The sequence below is a fragment of the Pelophylax lessonae genome, assembly GCF_965119305.1.
Source record: "Pelophylax lessonae genome assembly, chromosome: 11".
NCBI classification, from domain to species: Eukaryota; Metazoa; Chordata; class Amphibia; order Anura; family Ranidae; genus Pelophylax; species Pelophylax lessonae.
The window spans coordinates 63,183,939-63,200,802 of record NC_138778.1 but is presented as its reverse complement, the minus strand read 5'-3'; the positions used below and the strand labels follow the sequence as shown (position 1 = coordinate 63,200,802).

Sequence of the window (16,864 nt, the reverse complement as noted above, 5' to 3'; positions counted from 1 at the left end):
AGATTGATGTGTGTTAAAATATAAAATGGACCTTTTAGAAATTTTTACAATTTTGTCTTAATACATTTCTGACATTTCACAATTTACAACAGTATACCGATATTAAAAAAAAAAAAAAAAAAAAGCTCAACCTTTTATAATTGAAAAGCAGTTCTTGAGCTCCAGTCAAATGACATTGCCCAGGCTTAGATTATGTTAGAAGATGCATTCCCTCAGTCATACAGGGATCAAACTGCAACATTTTAATTTGTTGTAAGACCCGTGCACATGGGACATCTAACTGCTGTGCCACCAATCCTGGTGTTTTAGTGCATGCTTCCTGTGCCACCAATCAAAACTTTATTGATGAAGGTCCATAAAGACATGGATGAGCGAGTTTGAAGTGGAGGAACTTGACTGGCCTGAGTCCTAAACTCAACCTGAAAGAACACTTTTGGAATTAATTAGAGTGGAGACTGAGAGCCAGACCTTCTCGTCCAATATCAGTGCCTGACCTCACAAATGCGCTTCTGGAAGACAGCCTTGTGGACAGCCTTCCCAAAAGAGTTTAAGCTGTTGTAGCTGCAAAGAGTGGGCCAACTCAATACTGAACCCTACAGACTAAGACTGGGATGCCATTAAAGTTCATGTGTGTGAGTAAAGGCACACGTATATATATATATATATATATATATATATATATATATACAGTGCTGCCACGCAGCTTTAACTGTCTAGCAGTTGTTATTACATGTTATGTTATGCTATGTTATTGGTATCTTCCTTGCACCCCTGCTGTTTCTGGCTAGATGGTTTCTCCCATCCTCAATTTTCCTGCTGTAACTCCCATTTTGTTTAGTTGTTATGAGGAGACTGCAGAGTGTGGAAGCTGTGTAACTTCATTGGAAATTTACCTATGGAAAAGTCTCTATGTTTATGCCTTTGCTAACTTGAAGCATAAAGAAGCATTGGAGAACACCTCTGGAGTCTTTATTCATTGAGTAAACTATCTGTTCAAGCCATCATTCAACCTGCTGCACACACTTTCAGACTGCATCTACAAGGAGGTCACAGGTACAATCGATGCTGAGACAGAACAGTAAATTTCCAATAATCCATCACACAGTTATCTCTGCAGCTTAAGAAAAGTAAATTTCCAAGAAGAATCCATCACAGGTATCTCTGCAGCTTAAGAAAAGTAAATTTCCAATGGTTTCGTCACACAGGTATCTCTGCAGCTTCAGAAAGTACATTTCCAAGAAGTACTTGAAGTAAATTTCCAAGAATATACAGCTTCAGAAAGTAAATTTCCAATGGTTTCATCACACAGGTATCTCTGCAGCTTCAGAAAGTACATTTCCAAGAAGTAATTGAAGTAAATTTCCAATAATCCATCACACAGGTATCTCTGCAGCTTCAGAAAGTAAATTTCCAAGACTCTGCAGCTTCAGAACAGTGAGTACCATACTTGTCTGTGTGTCACGAGAAGCATCACTCTGCATATGAAACCAGACACCTACTGAATGCTTCATTACTGTTACAGCCTTCTGAGGTGATCCAGTTTGAACTAGTTCCAGCAATAGCTAGCTATTGTATCAAATACCCAGCACCTCAGCCAGCCTTCTTAATAACAGAAGTCACTACTTACAGAGCTGAGCTCTGGCAGATTTCTAACAAGACACCAAAACTACAGTACTTACTATGTCTGACAGAGATCTCACAGAATTACCTGCATTTAGTCAAGATAAAGCAGACTCCTTACTTCATTCTGCTCGTCCTGTCAGAGCCCCTCATCCATCCTTGAAGGCAAGGGAGGTTTATGAAGCAAGTAAGGAAGAAACATCTAGTAACCTGACTGCATTATGGGAAAAGACTTTAAGTTGTATAACAGCCACTAATGAAACTAGCAACAATTCTGAGCAATTGAACACTGCTCTCTCAAGGGTTAAGAAGGCATTTGACAATTATAAAAGACTTTCTGAGAAGTACTATTCCCTATTGTCACATTCCAACATAGAGGAAGCTGCATTGGAATTAAAGGACTTTACTTCTAATGGCCAGCAGAGGCATAGCACATATCTTGAAGCAAAGGCACAGATAGAAGGTAGATTGGCACAGCTACATGAAACTACATCCTGTAACTCTGCTTCTTCCAGACACTCAGGAAAATCTTCTAGGTCTGCCCGCTCATATCATAAATCTTCTTCTAAGTCATTGCGGTCCTGCTCTATAAGGTCAATACTGAGCGACCAAATACTCAAAGCTCGCCAAAAGGTTGCAGTAGCCCAGGTTCAAGCCGCCTGCTCTGAAAAAGAAGCAGCCATCAAGGCAGAAGCTAAATGCAAGGAAGAAGAAGCTAAATGCAAGGAAGCAGAAGCTAAATGCAAGCAAGCAGAAGCTAAACGCATTCAGGCAAGAATACAAGCAGAAACAGAGGCTCAGCTAGAAATTCTTCAGAAGAATAGAGAAAAGGAAGTAGCTTTAGCAGAGTTATCTGTCTTGGAACAAGCCCTATTGGAAGAAGAAGGAGCAGCTTGTACCAGCTTGGCTGCTTTTCAAGACCCTGTTGAAAGGACCCTACAGTTTGTCTTAACTCAGAACCACGACAATACAGTCCCACCTACAGTTGGAGATTCTTCTCATAATCATCCAGCAAGTGGATCAGAAGGCAATGTGTCGCCAAAGCAAGCTGGTCAACTAGACACACCTACTAACAGAGACCCTCCACAACTACCGCACGTCACAAAATCAAGTGAATCAACCTACGCAGCTCATGTGCCACCACAACCCTATGTGCATAGAGATTACAAGGGCACAGCAGAAGACTACAGAATTAACTCTATACCCCCTTTGATACAGCTCTCTTTAACTTCAAATGCTCAGAGACCTTCAGACGACAGACCCTTACCTAGATTTAACCCGTCTGCAACACCTTTCTCTCTACCTACCAGCCAACATCATATACCAACCATGGTCCAAGACAGCGCACCATTAGTACCCCCTGTGGCTATTAAAACTGAAAGCACTGACATTGCAGAGTTCAGCAAGTATATGATTCTACGAGAGTTGATTACAACTGGACTGTCTAGATTTGATGACCGCCCAGAGAACTACAGGAGTTGGAGATCTACATTTAAGGCGGTAACCAAGAACTTGGACATTGAACCTCAAGCAGAACTTGACTTACTAATAAAGTGGTTGGAGCGTCAATCTTCAGAACAAGTAAATAGACTTAAATCTGTCTACATTTATAACTTTAAAGCAGGCCTTGATGCTGCCTGGGAACATCTAGAACAAGACTATGGGAGCCCCGAAGTCATTGAATCTGCCTTATTCCAGAGACTAAACGACTTTCCTAAAATCTCTGTTAAGGACAATCATAAGCTTAGAGAGTTAGGTGACCTCCTTCATGAACTTGAAATTGCTAAGTTAGATCCTAGTTTACCAGGTCTTAGCTATTTAGACACTGCTCAGGGCGTAAATCCTATTGTAGCAAAGTTGCCTAGTTATCTTCAGGGAAAGTGGACTAGTGTAGGATCAAAGTATAAGTATGAACACCATGTTTCCTTCCCTCCCTTTTCTTATTTTTCAGAGTTCGTGCGGAAGGTTGCAAGATCCAAGAATGACCCAAGCTTCTTCTATCCAGATACAACCACCATTCCTTTAAGTACTTCAAGGGGTATTGCCACCAACAGTAAATTCAAGGATTTAAGGCATCCTATTGCCGTGAGGAAGACTGCAATAGCATCCAACGTCTTAGCTGCAGACATTAAAGCTAGCAATCTTAATCAACAGTGTCCTATTCATAATGCGCCACACTCTCTCTCCAAATGTTGTGCATTTAAGGACAAGCCTATTGAAGAACGCAAGTCATTTCTCAAAGAGCATAATATCTGTTTTAAGTGTTGTGCATCCTCCGATCATTTAGCTAGAGACTGTAAGATCGCCATCAGATGTTCTCTCTGCAACAGTGCCAAACATGTGGACGCTCTTCATTCAGACCTGTTCAAAAGGAAACCTTCACCCGGCAGCAACCCCAAGACTACATCAGATGATGGCGGGGAGAGAACTGAGCAATATGCCGACCCCGTAACCACAAGGTGTACAGAGGTATGTGGAGAAGGGCTTCATAGCAAGTCTTGTAGCAAGATATGTCTTGTAAGAGTTTTTCCTGAAGGATGTCCACAAAAATCCATAAAAATGTATGCCACACTCTATGATCAGAGCAATCGCTCATTGGCCAGTACAGAATTCTTTGACCTATTCAACATTCAAGGAGAGACCTGGTCTTATACCTTGCAGACATGTGCAGGAAAGGTCAATACTTCTGGAAGAAGAGCCCATGGCTTCGTAGTTGCATCAGAATATGAGGACAAAGAGTTTCCTCTTCCAACTCTAATCGAATGTGATCAGCTACCGAACAACAGAGAAGAAATCCCCACACCAGAGGTTGCACGTCATCACCCTCATTTGAGCCACATTGCTAACTACATTCCACCACTTAACAAGGATGTTAAGATTTTGATTCTACTAGGGAGAGACATTCCTAGAGTTCATAAAATAAGAGAGTTATGTAACGGTCTAGATGATGCTCCTCAGGCCCAGAAACCTGATCTTGGATGGGTGATAATAGGAGAAGTCTGCTTAGACCAATCTCACAAGCTCTTGGATGTAGCTTCCTACAAAACTAATGTTACCTGTCAATTGATGAAATGTCCATCGCACTATTATGTGAAGGAAAGACTTGATTTTAAGAACGAAGTTCCATATCAAGCACTCCAAAGCATTAACTGCAAGCTCACTTCTCAAAAGGACTTTGGTGATTCAGTGTACCAGACTACTTGTGATGACAACAAGATTGCCCCTTCAGTCGAAGACAAGGAGTTCATCAAGATTATGGATGAAGAGTTCTTCAAGGACAATTCCAACAGTTGGGTAGCTCCATTACCCTTCCGAGTACCAAGGCTTACTCTCCCTAACAATCGAGAACAAGCTTTAACCAGATTTGCTGCACTTAAGAAAACTCTCTGTAACAAACCGGAGAAGCAAGAGCACTTTCTAGCATTCATGCAGAAGATTTTAGTGCCAGCAGTTGTCCTCACACAAACCATTTGGTTTTCAGGACCCAAGTTTTTAATGGACCAGTCTTCTACAAACTCAGAAGAAGATATCGATTTCCACCTGGAGGATCCAGATACTGATCCGGAAATCCGGCCTGAAGTTGTAGCATTGAGTTCCAACATCTGCTCAAGAAGAAATTTGGAGGATGAAGATGACTCCACAGATATGGGGGATGGAGCTGATGAATGGATGCAGGCCAAGACTCTGGTTAAGCCTCCGGACCAGCTGGAACTCAGCGAGGCTGAACTTAAGGAGGAACTCACTCGTATCCTGACTGCAAACAACCCTCATGCCCCCCAGAACATTGTGAGGTACAGTTTTAAGGAACGGGCCTACAAACCCATTAGCATCGTGGACCAGCTGACCGTACGCTTCTCCCTGGATGGAAACATGTTACGCGAAGACTCTGATGAAGCGTGGCGACAGATGGCGAAGTTGGGAGTCATTGAAGAGACTAAGACCACGACTCCACAGAGCCGGGAGACAAAGATACAGATGGGAAGTCTGACACTCAGGCTAGTGAAGAATGGACAGAAGGTGAGGAAATACCATCCAGGAACAAGAAGGAGAGAAAAGAGAAAACTGACCAACCAGTTCAATTATAGCGAGAGAGCGTCCCAGAGCATTGGCAAGCCCCTGCGGGAGCGAGCTTCTCAGACGGAGCCACCTCCAAGGGCCACCTTCTCCGCCACTGCAGACCAGTGGAGATTCAGCCCACCACACGCTTCACACATGGACGGAGCATGGGAACATATGGTTGGGATGGCAGGGCACATACTGGATTCTGTGTTGCTTGATGCGAGTTCTTCACGTCTTGCCTATGGAGTACTTACTACATTCCTTGCTGAGGTCGCAGCAATAATCAACTCAAGACCGCTGACAGCTGTATCCACAGACCCAGAATGTCCAACTGTTTTAACTCCAGCTGCATTATTGAGCCGGAAAATTGGACAGATCCCAGCGCCAAAGAGCATCTTTGATGAAAAGGACATATATAAACGTCAATGGAGATATGCTCAATACCTTGCAGATTGTTTCTGGGACAGATGGAGGAGGGAATACCTCACACTTCTTCAAGGACGTAAAAAGTGGCAAACCCAGAAGCCTAACTTAAAGGAAGGGGACCTGGTTCTTCTAAAAGACAAGCAAACCAATCGGATCCAGTGGCCAGTTGGAGTTATTACAAAGGCCATTGCTAGTGATGATGGAAAGGTCCGAAGTGTGGAAGTCAGGATTGTAAAGGACAGGAGCCCAAAAACCTTCCTAAGATCAGTCACTGAGACAGTCCTAATTATGCCTGCTTCCAAAAATTCTGATTCAGTGTTATGTGTAGGAGTCACTTAGACCTCTAGCATAGTTAGCTTAGAGGAGAGGGCTACATAGCATTCTACTGTATGCAATGTTAATTGTATGTTTATGGAAAATAATTGTGTAGTGGTATCTCACGATACCAGGCGGGGAGTGTGCTGCCACGCAGCTTTAACCGTCTAGCAGTTGTTATTACATGTTATGTTATGCTATGTTATTGGTATCTTCCTTGCACCCCTGCTGTTTCTGGCTAGATGGTTTCTCCCATCCTCCATTTTCCTGCTGTAACTCCCATTTTGTTTAGTTGTTATGAGGAGACTGCAGAGTGTGGAAGCTGTATAACTTCATTGGAAATTTACCTATGGAAAAGTCTCTATGTTTATGCCTTTGATAACTTGAAGCATAAAGAAGCATTGGAGAACACCTCTGGAGTCTTTATTCATTGAGTAAACTATCTGTTAAAGCCATCATTCAACCTGCTGCACACACTTTCAGACTGGGTCTACAAGGAGGTCACAGGTACAATCGATGCTGAGACAGAACATATACACACACACACACACACACACACACACACACATACATACACATACCTACATATATACATACATACACAGGCCACTTTATTAGGTACACCTCGCTAGTACCGGGTTGGAACACCTTTTGCCTTTAGAACTGCCTTAATTCTTCGTAGCATAGTTTCAGCAAGGTGTTTTGCTCAAATATTTTGGTCCATATTGACATGTTAGTGTAACCCTGCCCCCTTGAGGGTGGCTGGATTTCTCACCTTTTCGGGTCCCCTAGGTTACCGATAGCAACTGCATGCAGAATCTTAACACTTTACTTTCTGGCTCAATCAATGAACAGTCTAGGGATTGTTGTTTTTGTTGTTTTATTGTATATGGGGATGGGGATGGGAGAAGGGATGAGTGGGATACTTCAACACTTGAACTATAAACAATGCTGAGGACTTCTATCTGAGAATGCGGCAAGGCCGCAGCTTCATCCTGCCATTAGATGAATCTGAAGTATTTTCTTCAGCACTTATCTTCAGGGCACTCTCCTAGTACCCCCTTTCTATCCACCAGCTGACACCCATCTTCTGACAAGTCTACTCCGGAGTGGCCCCCTTCCCTGGTCAGGCCCTTAGATACAATCCCCTGCACTCATGATACTGCTTTTCAGGTTCTCCAGTGTCTCAACTCCTAGTCAACACTCCTGGACCTCTGGGTTCAGCTCCACACTTCTAGCTCACCAGGCCAACTGCCTGTGACCATACATCAACCACTGCAGAAGAGGAGGCAGCCGCCACCCTCCTTCTGGGACTCTGCTCACCAGCCAAAGACCCCGAGCACGTGCACTCCTGACTTTTATACCACACCCCACAATGCACCGAGACAGCAGTCTGTGCCAATCACTGGGGCTGTATCAAAGCCTGTGTACTCATTGGACAGGTTTCCTTTACTGTCCAATGTGCCTCAGCATTGGACCAGTGGGGACACTCTCCCAGACAACATGAATCAGACACTGAGAACATTTAGCAGACCTAACTCACAGATCCTGCTCCCTGTTTAGCAGAGAGAAATATAGAATTTACCTACTGTTCCTCTGATAGGCAGACAGAGCCATACTCACTCTCTAGCACCTACCTAGGAGGGTGCTACACCAGCATCATGCAGTTGCTGCAGATTTGTCGGCTGCACATCCATGATGTGATTTTCTTGTTCCACCACATCCCAAATGTGCTCTATTGGATTGAGATCTGGTGACTGTGGAGGCCACTGAAATACAGTGAACTAATTGTCATGTTCAAGAAACCAGTGGTGAGATGATTTGAGCTTTGTGACATGGTGCATTATCCTGCTCGAAGTAGCCATCAGAAAATGGGTACACCATAGTCATAAAGGGATGGACAAGGTTAGCAACAATACTTAAATAGGCCGTGGCATTTAACAATGCTCAGTTGGTACTAAGGGGCCCAACGTGTGCTAAGAAAATATCCCCCACACCATTACACCACCAGCCTGAACAACTGATACAAGGTAGGATGGATCCATGCTTTCATGTTGTTTACACCAAATTCTGATCCTACCATCTGAATGTCGCAACTGAAATTGAGACTCATCAGACCAGGCAATGTTTTTCCAATCTTCTATTGTCCAATTCTTGCTTTGCAGGTTCGATGTGTTGTATATTTAGAAATGGTATTCTGCATACCTTGGTTGTAACAAATGGTTATTTGAGTTACTGCTGTATTTCTATCATCTCAAACCAGTCTGCCCATTCTCCTCTGACCTCTGATATCACCAAGGCATTTTTGTCCACACAACTGCCACTCACTGGATATTTTCTCCTTTTCGGACCATTCTCTGTAAACCTGAGAGATGGTTTTGCATGAAAATCCCAGTAGATCAGCAGTTTTTGAAATACTCAGATCAGCCCGTCTGACACCAACAATAATGCCACATTCAAAGTTACTTAACACATATGCAAGTGAATAAGCTTTCTGACTTTGCTAGGTTTACTGGATAGCATTATTAGCACTCTCTGTGCTTTTGCTTCTTGCCTGGAATTGTCCTTTTCAAGTCAAAATTGGAGCTTAAGCCGTCATTTGCATACAGGGACTAGTTTAAAGTGATAATAAAGATAGAAACATTAAAGAAAAAAAAAATCAAACAATGGTTTTGCACAGGGCAGCCTTGATCCTCCTCTTCTCGGGTCCCCTGCCCTCGCTACTGGCTCCTCCTCTTCTCTGAGTGCTCCCATAGCAAGCGGCTTGCTATGGGGGCACTCATGCATGCTCACTCCTGAGCCCCACTTTGTGTTTGTAAAAGACCCACAGAACGGGCCTCAATCCCACCTCCAGCTCTCTCCTCACTGGCTGTGATTGACAGGAGCAGGAGCCAATGTCTCCCATTGCTGTTTCTCAGCCAATGAGGAGGCAGAAATCCAGGAGAGCAGCAGCTCTCATGCAAATCTCTGGATTGGGTTCAGGCTCGGGTAAGTATTTGGGGGAGGGGGTGCAGGGGGAGCTGCATACTGAAGGATTTTTACCTTTATGCAAAGAATGCATGATGGTAAAAAAGCTTCAGCCTTTACAACCACTTCAATGTCTCATCCAGGATTAGCTGTAATGCACTGGACCACCCATTCCCTTTTACTCTTTTGTTGAGACATTTCTTAACAGACAAGAAGTGTATAATGATAGTTTTAAGCTGTAAATGCAAGGATCAAATTTTAGCCATTTCCTGCAGAATCAATGGAAATTCAATATCTGGGTGGCTCTGCTATCAAAACTTTGCTTGAAAAACTTTAAATGTGAGAATCAAAGGAGTCGGTGGAAAATTGCTGGCCAAACAATGATTGCTGCCAATCAGATGCAGTCACTGTTTAGGAATTCTGACAGCCATAGGCGCCAGCTATCGGAATACAGTAGCCAGCAGGGGAGATTCGACCATCTGCCCTAATTAGCATGGACAGAGGCATGCGTTAAATTAATTTTAGTGCTAGCATATTTGAGGATACTGTATATATATCTTGTATATAAAGAATAAACTTGAGGGTTAACCTGGAAAAGGAGGCATGAGATGAGAGCTAATAAAGGGAAAGAAAGCTGCGCACAAAAAAGGTGATGCTAAAGGCTGCTAGTACAAAGTATATCAAACCCAGAAAATTGGAGAGATGGCGCTGTACCATCTCTACAATGAGATGAGAGCTGTCAGAGATGGCAAAAGGCGCACAGACACAGAGCAGGTTGGGCAGTGAAGAAAAACATGAGGTGAGACCTGTCAGATATAAGAGGAAGAATAAAGACACAGTAGAGAATGGACATTGAAGGGCCAAAAAGTAAAGGGTCTGTCAGAAGTCAGAGGGACTAGAGACAAAGAGGAAATTGGGCAATGAAGGAGAAAGTGAGATGAAGTCTGACACAGACTGAAAGAGGCTGAGGTGCATAGAATAGATAAGACAATGAAGCAGTGAATGAAAAAAAGGCTTCCGGGAACCAGGAGACATAGCATAGACTTTTTCTCTCCAGACACATTATCGTGCATGTTCCTGTATTTTTCAGAACATGTTAAAGCCCAATTGTAGTTGTAAATAGTCTATAAATCCCGTCCACCTCCCACATAATGGAGATGGAGACAGGAGGATGTGGTTGTAATCCAAATCAAGAGTGCAGTTTAAAATGACAACACTGCTCCTCCATACAGTATGGTCAATAAATACTGTTATATTGTCGCTACAACTGCCTCTTGTGGTGGGATCTATCCAGGCAAGCCTCCCCTCCCCGGCAGGGGACTTTAAAGGGTCACCACACTCCCCTCAGCACTGCTTCTTCATCTTCCACCCGACTCCCTGACTGGCATGCTCAATGCTATATAATGGCTCCTTAGTCCCCTGCCAGACCCACTTCCTGGCGATTGGTTAAGGGCCCCTAAATATTCAAAGCAACCCCTCCCAGCCTCCACCCACTATATTCCAGAATGTTCTCCAACATTCTAGAAACAGGGGGAGGTACCAGAGAGCTGCCAGGATGAGTCATCCAGTCCTGACCTATAATAACCCTGACCCAGATTTCATACCTCAGGTTTATCCCTGGGCCAGATAAATTTGCCTATACTATAGCTAGTAGCAGACTAGAGGGTGCTACATGGAGATACAGCAGCAGCCACTTCAAAGTGTGGAGCTTAAAGCGGAGTTCCACCCAAAAGTGGAACTTCCGCTTTAAGTACTCCTGACCCACTGACATCCCACATTTGGCATGTAATTTTTTTTGGGGGGGAGCAGGTACCTAATTTTGACCCCTAGGTAGCTTAAGCAGAAGTTCTCCTCTCCCTCTCCCTCCTTGCAATCTTTTGGGACACATCAGAGGTCCCAGAAGTTTTCCAAGCCATTCAGGACGCACAACATGACTTGAGCATGCGCAGTGTGCACCTGGCTGTGTAGCTGCAAGCTGTCACAGCCGGTTGCCCACACTAGTGATGCCGGTGCCCCTGAGAGGAGAGGGAAAGGAGCGATGCTTCAGGTGGCCGCATCGCTGAATCCTGGAAAAGGTGAGTGTGTGTTTAATAAAAGTCAGCAGCTACACTCTTTGTAAGTGCTGACTTTTAATAAACATTTAGGTCAGAGGACACACAGCATAATTTCAAACTCTGGAATTCCTGGCAGGGATTCTGTGAGTGCCATTGGAATCGGTGCCAGGGATTCTGGGAGTCCAGGCAGGGATTATGCCAGTGCCATTGAAAGTCTCAGGGCAAGGTATTTTTAGCCAGGATTATTTTCTGTTTGTTATGTGTAGGTGAACTATTATACAAGAACATATGAGTAGTTGTTAATAAATATATATATATATATATATATATGTATATAGAGGAGGTAGAGCTGGAATTTATATCACTGTTGGGTAAAGTGGCAAAACTGGGATCAGTCATCATATTAGGGGACTTCAATTATCCCGACATTGACTGGGAAGAGGGGACTACACAATCACAGAATGCCCATCTCTTCATGGAAACCTTACAGGACAACTACATGTCTCAGTTGTTGGATTCTCCTACTAGAGAAAATGCAGTGCTTGATCTATTGATCACTAATGACCCAGACCTAATCTCGGAGGTAGGAGTCCAGGACAACCCGGGCTCTAGCTATCACAGAATGATCACATTTAGCGTAAATAAAAATATAACAAGGCAAGAGGGAAACATAAGAACCCTAAACTTCAGAAGGGCAAACTTTCCCAAATTGTGCTCAATGATGGAAAGGGTAAACTGGGATCAAACCCTAGGAACACTGACCACGGAGGAAAAATGGGAATGCTTTAGGAACATATTAAACAAATGCATTTCGCAGTGCATTCCTATGGGAAATAAATTTAGAAGAGACAAAGCCAAACTTGGCTGGCTAAAACGTAATGTTAAAAAACTTATTAGGGGTAAAAAAAATGGCACAGTATCGGCTTTCGAGCAATACAAGGAGGCAAATAAGAAAAGTAAATACAAAATCAAAATGGCTAAAATCAACTATGGCTAACAGAGGGTGAAATCAGGGAAAGGCTGGATAAAATTAACACAAATAAATCACCAGACACAGATGGTGTACATCCGAGAGTACTCAAAGAACTTAGTAAAACTATATCTAGACCACTGTTCCTGATCTTTGCTGACAGTATTATGACAGGAAATGTACCAGGGGATTGGAGGAAAGCTAACGTGATACCGATATTCAAAAAAGGGCAGAGGCATGTCCCGGGAAATTATAGGTCGGTCAGTCTGACATCGATAGTATGTAAACTTCTGGAGGGGATGATAAGGCACTATATCGTAGAGTTTGCTAAAGACAACAACATCATCAGCAGTAATCAGCACGGGTTTACAAATGGGCGTTCTTGTCAAACCAATCTCTTAACATTCTACGAGGAGGTGAGCTGTGAGCTAGATAGGGGGAGACTAGTGGATGTGGTGTACCTGGATTTCGCTAAGGCGTTTGATACAGTTCCCCACAAGCGTTTCATTTATAAAATAAGGTCTGCAGGCATCGACCACAAGGTTTGCTCTTGGATACGGAACTGGCTAAAAGGGCGTGTCCAAAGGGTGGTAATAAATAGCGCATACTCAGACTGGTCTGGGGTGGTAAGTGGGGTCTCCCAAGGCGTAGTCCTGGGACCAACCTTGTTCAATTTATTCATAAACAGCATTGAAGACGGGATCATTAGTTCTATATCAGTTTTTGCAGAAGACACAAAATTGGGCAGGGAAATAACTGCACAGCATGAAGCAGATATCCTAAAGAATGACCTGAACAAAATAACAGAGTGGGCACGACATGGCAAATGAGGTTTAATGTGGAGAAGTGTAAGGTTTTGCACTTGGGGACTAAAAGCATAAAAGCACAATACACTTTAGGGGGGGGGGGGGACCTTTGGGGGAATCAAAAATGGAGAAAGATCTGGGAGTCTTGGTAGGGGATAGACTAAGCAATAGCATGCAATGTCAAGCGGCAGCTGCCAAAGCCGGCAGAATATATACATAAAGAAAGGGATGTATTCCAGAGATAAAACTATAATCCTACCACTTTATAAAACTCTGGTCAATCTGGAGTATTCTGTCCAGTTCTGGTCGCCAGTCCTCGGGAGGCATGTGTTGGAGCTGGAGAGAGTCCAGAGAAGGGCAACTAAACTAATTAGGGGATTGGAGGACCTTAATTATGAAGAGCGTCTACAACCGCTTAATTTATTCTCCCTGGAGAAGAGATGCCTGACATGATAGCAATTTATAAGTACCTCAATGGTGATCTCAGCATAGAAAAAAAAGCTGTTTAGTCGCAAGTATTTTATGAGGACTCCAGGGCATACAATGCGATTAGAGGAGAAGCGTTTTAACCTCAGGCAACGCAGGGGGTTCTTTACTCTTAGGACTACAAGATTGTGGAATTCTCTACCACAAGAGGTAGTTTCTGCGGGAAGTATGGCTACTTTCAAAAGACTCTTAGACGTACAGCTCAAGGATCAGAACATTAAGGGGTATGAGAGATGATTACGGCCACACACACCTACACAGGCTGAACTGGATGGACTATTGTCTTTATTCAACCTCAACTACTATGTAACTATGTAATATATATATATATATATACACACACACACACACACAGTATCTCACAAAAATGAGTACACCCCTCACATTTTTGTAAATATTTTTTTATATCTTTTCATTTGACAACACTGAAGAAATGACAGTTTGCTACAATGTAAAGTAGTGAGTGTACAGCTTGTATAACAGTGTAAATTTGCTGTCCCCTCAAAATAACTCAACACACAGCCATTAATATCGAAACTACTGGCAACAAAAGTGAGTCCACTCTTAAGTGAAAATGTCCAAATTGGGCCCAATTATCCAACTTCCCTTCAATTTCCCTCCCTGGTGTCATGTGACTTGTGGGGTACACACTAGAAGAAAATCTGTTAAAAATTCCCGTCCGAGGTAAAATCGTATGATTTTCGGCTAGTATGTACACAAATTTCAGCAGCCGATGGCGACATTTTCAATGAAAAAAAATGGAGGGACAAACACCAAAATTTTTATCATCCGTCCCCAGCACGACCAATTTTCGTTTAATGTCTGCGAAAAATCGAATACGAAACACCGCGCATGATCTGAAGTTGCTGACGACCCAGAAATCTAGGAACAAACGTCCCAAAAAAAAAAATCGGACGAGAAATTTCGTGAACATTATGCACTGTCAACTAAAAATGGTAATGAAGGCTGAGCAAGAGAGAGAAAAATTGGAGGATATTTCGTCCAATTTTCATCAAGTGTGTATGAGCCTTTAGTGTTTCAAGGTGTCAGGTGTGAATGTGGAGCAGGTGTGTTAAATTTGGTGTTAATGCTCTCAGTCTCTCATACTGGTCACTGGAAGTTCAACATGGCACCTCATGGCAAACAACTCTCTGAGGATCTGAAAAAAAGAATTGTTGCTCTACATAAAGATGGCCTAAGCTATAAAAGATTTCCAAGACCCTGAAACTGGGCTGCAGCACAGTGGCCAAGGCCATACAGTGAATTAACAGAACAGGCCTTGTTATGGTCCACCAAAGAGGTTGAGTGCACATGCTCAGCGTCATATCCAGACGTTGACTTTTGGGAAATAGACGTATGAGTGCTGCCAGCATTGCTGCAGAGGTTGAAGGGGTGGGGGGTCAGCCTGTCAGTGCTCAGACTATACACCGCACACTGCATCAAATTGGTCTGCATGGCTGTTGTCCCAGAAGGTAGTCTCTTCTAAAGATGATGCACAAGAAAGCCCGCAAATAGTTTGCTGAAGACAAGCAGACTAAGGACATGGATTATTGGAACCATGTCTTGTGGTCTGATGAAACCAAGATAAACGTATTTAGTTCAGATGGTGCCAAGCGTGTGTGGCAGCAACCAGGTGAGGAGTACAAAGACAATGTATCTTGCCTACAGTCAAGCATGGTGATGGGAGTGTCATGGTCTGGGGCTGCAAGAGTGCTGCCGGCACTGGGGAGCTACAGTTCATTGAGGGAATCATGAATGTCAACATATACTGTGACATACTGAAGCAGAACATGATCCCCTGTCTTCGGAGACTGGGCCGCAGGGCAGTATTCCAACATGATAATGACCCCAAACACACCTCCAAGATGACCACTGCCTTGCTAAAGAAGCTGAGGGTAAAGGTGATGGACTGGCCAAGCATGTCTCCAGACCTAAACCCTATTAAGCATCTGTGGAGTATCCTCAAACGGAATGTGGAGAAGCGCAAGGTTTCCAACATCCACCAGCTCCATGATGCCATCATGGAGGAGTGGAAGAGGACTGCAGTGGCAACCTGTGAAGCTCTGGTGAACTCCATGCCCAAGAGGTTAAGGCAGTGCTAGAAAATAATGGTGACCACACAAAATATTGACACTTTGGGCCCAATTTGGGCATTTTAACTTAGGGATGTACTCACTTTTGTTTCCAGCGGTTTAGACACAAATGGCTGTTTGTTGAGTTATTTTGAGGGGACAGCAATCTTACACTGTTAAACAAGCCGTACACTCACTACTTTACATGGTAGCAAAGTTTTATTTCTTCAGTATTATCACATGAAAAGATATAATAAAATATTTACAAAAATGTGAGTTGTTTACTCACTTTTGTGAGATACTGTATATATATATATAATATGTTTTCATTGTAAAATAATGTAATGTGTGTTTATATCTAAATAATCTGATTAGTAGCTTTCATCTAGCAATTACAACAGTTAAACCATGTACCCTCTCCCTGAATTCCTATCTTTATCTGCTGATATAGCATTTCATATAGCAGCAATCAAGTTGTACTGATATTAAGAGATCATATATCTGGGACATACTTCCTCTCTAATCTCTGTATCTGATCTGCACCTCATTAGTGGAATATAAAATGAGGACTACATATCTGACTCTGTCTAGCCGGAGACTGACTGTACATAAAGGAATTATCGCAGAATAAACCCTTTGCTCACATCTCATATTTTATTCAAGATTATCAGAATTTATCAATTTTTTTCTGAAAAAATTATTCCTCTGATCTAAGTTCGCCTGTGTTTCAGTGCGATGTTTGTAATACACAGTTGGAGCATTCTGGAAAGTTCTAGTTTAAAAATGAATATTCTGGGAATGTTGTTAACATGAAAGGTGTGGGATATGGTAAAAAGTAGACAAGTAGGCCTATTTGTTGAACTGAAGTAATGTAGAAGTTTGTTCTCTAATATTGCCCACCCTTCCTATTAGATAGGGGAGTTTGATAACCATAGGCAGTAGAAAGAGTCGACTCAGTAGTAACAACATGGGCTTGTAGAACTGGGACCAGTGGCGGCTGGTGTACAGTATATAGGGCGCAGGGGCACTGCCCCCCTATCTATGAGTCCGGCCCCATGATCTACATGCGGGGCGCCGGACGCATGGAGT

At 43.1% G+C, this 16,864-nt stretch overlaps 1 protein-coding gene across 1 annotated transcript; it reads left to right on the top strand.

Moving 5' to 3' along the window:
- Positions 1-1,680: 1,680 nt before the first annotated feature.
- On the top strand, positions 1,681-3,605 carry LOC309567365 (uncharacterized protein; the record flags this gene model as incomplete). The annotated part of the gene is made up of 3 exons (XM_082272779.1): positions 1,681-2,313; positions 2,401-3,173; positions 3,572-3,605. The coding sequence occupies 3 exons, from the start codon at positions 1,681-1,683 to the stop codon at positions 3,603-3,605; spliced, it is 1,440 nt and encodes a 479-aa protein (XP_082128905.1).
- Positions 3,606-16,864: the final 13,259 nt, after the last annotated feature.